Source organism: Echinops telfairi, unplaced genomic scaffold, assembly GCF_000313985.2.
Source record: "Echinops telfairi isolate 266 unplaced genomic scaffold, ASM31398v2 ScPeMD7_2;HRSCAF=8, whole genome shotgun sequence".
Lineage (NCBI taxonomy): Eukaryota > Metazoa > Chordata > Mammalia > Afrosoricida > Tenrecidae > Echinops > Echinops telfairi.
In genome coordinates this window covers 70753313-70758855 of record NW_022103898.1, presented here as the reverse complement: position 1 = coordinate 70758855, position 5543 = coordinate 70753313, and the positions used below count along the sequence as shown (strand labels likewise).

At 32.6% G+C, this 5543-nt stretch overlaps 1 protein-coding gene across 5 annotated transcripts in view; it reads left to right on the top strand.

Annotated features, from left to right (window-relative positions):
* USP15 (ubiquitin specific peptidase 15) overlaps positions 1 to 5255 on the top strand; it is a 132578-nt gene extending 127323 nt beyond the window's left edge. For all 5 annotated transcript variants that reach the window (XM_004700490.3, XM_004700489.2, XM_045289880.1 and 2 more), the window contains 2 exons: positions 366 to 454; positions 3302 to 5255. In XM_004700490.3, the coding sequence (XP_004700547.1) occupies positions 366 to 454; positions 3302 to 3484 (272 nt within the window). In that variant the 3' untranslated portion in view covers positions 3485 to 5255. The remainder of the gene's footprint in view (positions 1 to 365; positions 455 to 3301) is intronic.
* Positions 5256 to 5543: the final 288 nt, after the last annotated feature.

Here is a 5543-nt window from a genome sequence, read left to right as displayed (position 1 = left end):
GGGGTTTAAATGGAGAGAAAATGTTTTGAGAAACGATGTACAAATGCGCTTTACACAATTGATGTGTGTATGGGTTGGGATAACAGTTGTATGAGCCCCTAATAAAATGTTAAAAAAGAGAAGAGGAAAAAAATCTGTGTCTCTGAGGTGAAAAACCATTATGAGTTCCAAATTTCATGAAAAGTACCTTAAGTGTTTAAATTGTAAGAATTACTCCCAAAACCTATAATAGATTGAATCCATTGAATGTGTCATGTTGATGATTATCATGTAGTATTTGATATTATTCTTCATGATGAAGATTATAGAGTTTCCTCCTATTGTAGTTCTTTGTAGTCATAGAAGTGATTGTATTCTCTCACTAGATACTGCTTTTGCAAAAAATAAAGATGATGGAAAATGGTACTATTTTGACGACAGTAGTGTTTCAAATGCATCCGAAGACCAAATTGTGGTAAGTGTGTCTTATCATTCCTGATAATCATAGGATCAACATTATAAGAGTACAAATTAAGAAAAGGGGTCCATAGAACACTATATTTTATAATCTAACAGTTATAGTAGCCAAGAAAGACTTGCTCTGATTTAAATAATGTAAAATTTGTCATGTATGTGCCCACTAACAGAATAAACTACTGTGAGGAAAAACTTTTGGTAATTTCCAATATGGGTGGATGTTGTAATGAAAATTATGTTTCTCTGAAATGTAGTTTTAGGTCTTGGCTTGCTAGAGGTCAGCTACTTAAAGGCAGAACTACAGCAGAAAGAAATCTCTTAAGGGTTAATCTTGTCTGTGATCTCCACAGTAAAGACATCCTGCTTTATAGCAGTTAAGCATTTTGAACTTAACTATACATTTTTTTTAAACATTAACTTTTTTACTTGTAACTGAAATATTTTTAATTACAAAAAAATGATTGCATTGCATCAGTATAATCTATGTGCCAAAGCTGGAGATAAATTTGGCATCTCTTTGGCACCACAGAGCATATTTTTATTTTAGGATACCAATTGATGAAAGATGACTTCATATATTTTAGAGGAAAAGTTTAAGAATGCTTGATAAGAGTTGATTTTTCTACGTATATGCTTTTCTATAAATTTTGCTTAGTGATCATATTACAAAGAATAAGAAATACAGTATTTGCTCATCTCATGATCTCTGATATATATAAAAGGTTTTGGTTCTGGGGAGTCATGACTGCTTTTCCTTGTTTCCCAATTTAATATGTTCCTTTAGGGCAGAGACTATCAGATTATAATGCTTTAAAATCTTCCACTTAAAATTTTCAACTTAAGCAGATTAATAAAATCATTGTTTTGATCTATTGTTGTCTGTCATCAGCCCTGAAACCATGTTTGTTTATTTCTTTATAGAAATAGTATACATATGTTAATAAATCTTGCTTGTTATGTCTAAGGTTATAGCAAAGAAATGCTTGAACACTATTGTATTTTTTCAAATGTTTGTATGTCTTACTTCCAGTTTCTATTTGACTCCTAATTTTAAGTCATATGCTTTTCAGTTCTGTTCTTTTTCATCTTTCAACCCAAACTTCCTAAAATTGACTGAATGCTCCATCAGAGATTTTCCTGCCTGCAAATAAACAATATATATTGTTTTATATAATAAATGAATTTGATGTTGCTATGCATCTAGTTTTCTATAGTCTATAGGACACTGTTCTAAACAGGATTGAAAAACAACTATCTTCCCTTTTAAGAGTCTTGCATCTTTCAAGAACGGACAAGTAAAATACTGTAGTATGCTTACTGCTATTAAATATTGCCAGGTAGAAAGGGAAAAGCTATCTCAAGTCAGATTTGGGGTTGGAGAAAAAGGACAGGTGAGAGGAGTGCTCTTAATGAAAATTGTATTTGAAGAATTTCCAAGTACAAACAGGAGTAAATCAGACAAAAGAAGAAAAGTTGTAAGAAAAGCAGGGAGTATGACAAGTACGGAATTGTAGAGGAACCGCAATGATTTTGTTTAACTGAAAGGAAAGGCTCCTCTAGGGATGTGGGGCAAAAATTAAGCTGGAGATAAAAATTAACATTCCAGTTTAGAAGGGTATCGTGCATTAAGTGCTCAGATGTTTTGTTAAAGTTTGTGAGAAACTACTGGATGATTGTTAAGTAATAGAGTAACATTAAAGACACATCTTAATGTCTCCAGAATACTGTAGAAGATTGAAAAGCACTGTGAAAAAAAGCAGGAAGGCCGTTCAGGAAGTTACTGTATATGCTCGAGTATACGCTGACCCGAATATCAGCTGAGGCACCTAATTGTACCTCAAAAACTGCATTAAAAATGTGCTGAAAACTTGGCTTATACACGAGTATATACAGTATCTCATAGAGTATCTAGACAGTGGATTTATGAGATATTTTTCTAGATAGAATTAATAGATTTTCTTTCACATTAGATATAAATATAGAGATACAGAGAAAGAAAAGTTAAAGATGAGTCTTACGTTACCATTCACAGAGATAGGGAATATCGGAAGATCATTTTCTGTTAAATATGTATGTATGACAGCTTTGTAGAAGTTTCCATGAAATAATTGGACTAACAAGATTGGAGTACAGGGGAGAGAACATGCTTAAATAATAAATTGGGTAGTTAGCCTTATAGGTAGCGTTTGAAACCATAGATTTCGATGAGCCACCTATTAAAACAATGCAGCTGAGAAGAATGGCGGGCTAAGAACAACATCGTTTTTTCCCTTGAGAATGTCATTAGCTCACAGAAGAATCTAAGAAGTAGAAACAGAAGATATACTAAGGAAAAATGGTGTTGCAGAAGCCAAAAATTGATAATGTACATGGCAACTGGAAGTGTAGGTAAAATGGCAAGGGTTTGTGGCAAAATATTTAAGGACTATTTTGCTAAAAATAAATAAGTGATAATTATGGAACACTATATTGAAGAGAATAGGAGGAATGGAGTCCCAAAGCAAACATGGAATAAAGTGAGTCACTAGAAAGAGACTCCACTTTTCTTAGAGATAAGACAGCATAGAATTCTTTTTCATATTGTGTAACAAGGTTCATCTGTAAAGTAGTTGTATTTATTACTGTGTTTTTTGTTTTTTAATTCCAGGGTCCATTCTTCCTTTATACATAGATATCACTTAGGTTAAATCAAGTTTAATAACTATCATTTGACTATGTGTGGTTTTTCTATTTGCTATTTACCCTATCTCAAAAATCTGTTACCAGCTCAAAATTCACACTAGATTTAATGCGACCTTTGAGAAGTCACCCCATGTTAATGTCCTTTGTTTGCTTGTTTTGACAGTCTAAAGCAGCATATGTGCTCTTCTACCAGAGACAAGACACTTTCAGTGGAACTGGCTTTTTTCCTCTTGACCGAGAAACTAAAGGTGCTTCAGCTGCCACAGGCATCCCATTAGAGAGTGATGAAGATAGCAATGATAATGACAATGACATAGAAAATGAAAACTGTATGCACACTAACTAACGAAAGTCCTAGAAGCCATAAGAGAGAGACTTTCCTGCTGGTGGTATCTATTGAAGTGATGAAATTACCCACCACATTAAAACAAAAGTCTGAGATGAGGAGTTTCAGATAACCGAATGTAAATCCTTTATCAGATTTTAACTTGTGCAGTACTTGAAGTGAAACACAACGAAAACTTTAACAGAATTGTCTCTTAATACATTTACAGTCTTGTATTTACAAGCTAAATATATATAGGAAATCACAAATAAATCCCTTTTAAGTTTGCTGCTGTTTTGATTAATTATGTTTTCTTTAATTTTTTGGATGTGAGTTAATTGATGACAAATGTTAAAAGTTGTGGATGTTGGTCATTTATTTTGCTCTAATAATAGTGCAAGAAAACTATGGCTGAACTTAGTTTTTTTGGTAATCTAATTTATGTACATTAGGCTACCATGTATACTACTATGATATTTTAGCTGCAACATCAGTGTGGCATAAGTACTGCAGTAGTATTCATGGGAAACCAAATTGTCAAGTCTATTCCTGGTAATCATTGTGGGCCTATGAAAACCCAAATCATAATATTAGAAACAATCTTGGGAAATCATTTCCTTTTTTAGTACCATTAAAAATTCACCATATTATGTTCATCATCATGCTACTGTGGAAATAGGTTCTAGATTTCACATACCTTCTGAAGTCATTTTTCAGTTAAATGTGTTTTTTCTACCACTATTGGGATTTGCTCCTCAGACATTCAAATTCTTTTTTTACTTGCTTTAAAAATGCATATCTTCAATTTGGTATTGGTACAAAATTAAAACTTCTGCTGTCTGTTTTTCTCTGCCCCATTTTTTTTTGGGGGGGGTAATTTGACAACTTTTACCTCTCCCAATTAGGTAATATAAGGACAGATTAAATAGTATTCTGTATCCATAGTAATAATTGCATCAAGCTTAGATGAGAGATTTTTTTCATGTGCTGGCCTTTAAATCATTAATGGACAGTTGGCTTTTAAGGTAGGTCTGTTCACTTTCTTTGTGTGTTCCTGATGGGATTCACCATAGCCTTACCGCTTTTCTCAGAAGGTCACTTGTAAGAGAATTGGCATTTGCATGTTCCAGAGTCAGACCTGTACAGTATATAAAGCATAAAAACCTTGAATTTTATTTTAGTTCACTACATTCAAGGATCCAGGATGCCAAAAATATGTGTGAACATTTAAAATATTTTTCATTTTGCTGCTTTTTCCCTTTGATAGAGTTGAGAGAATGTATTGTCAATTGGCATACAATACTGCCTTTACTAGAAAATCTAAATGCTGGGGCACATCTCACATATCGACTACCTGAGAAATTGCTTTGTGTCCCACTGTTATTAAAGCAAAAAGTATAATGTTCTTCATTTGAACTAATCAAATACAATAGATTATAAATTGTGTATTGTAAATAAAAGTTCACTCTGTGAGTGCACATTTTGGTAAATTATTTATTTATGTTAGCATTAAAAAAAATGCATTTGACCAGGATAATTAAGGTATGTTGATCATGGCTTTGCTTTATACCTTGGTATTAAAGCTGATTTTCCATCCTGGTATTTTAAAAGCTGCTTTGGGTTTTTCTTATTATTATTTTTCCTTTTTTTCTTTCTTTTTTTTTTTTAAATGTAAACTAACCTCCTGCATGACAGAGGTTAAAATTTTGTCTGCACTTGAGTTCACTTGAGTTTACATTTGAAATGTGCATGTTTATTTATACAGATTTCAATAAAGGTATTCAAGGCCTTATTTAGTCTTTTTATTTCTTACTCTACATCTTCTGATAAAGACTCCTTCTACATTATGGGTAGATAACTGTGTGCCAGACTTTTCAGTTATCATTTAACTCATATTAGATAAGAAAGGATGCCGAAGCAGTGAGCTTTATGTAACAGGGTTGTTCTTTTGGTTTTATTTTTTCAATAATAATTTCTGTATTCATACATTCAACAAATGTGTTTGTGAATCGGCCTATCACTGTTCTAGAGCCTTGAGATACAAGGGCCTCCAAAATGATTGTGAAAGAATTCCATTATC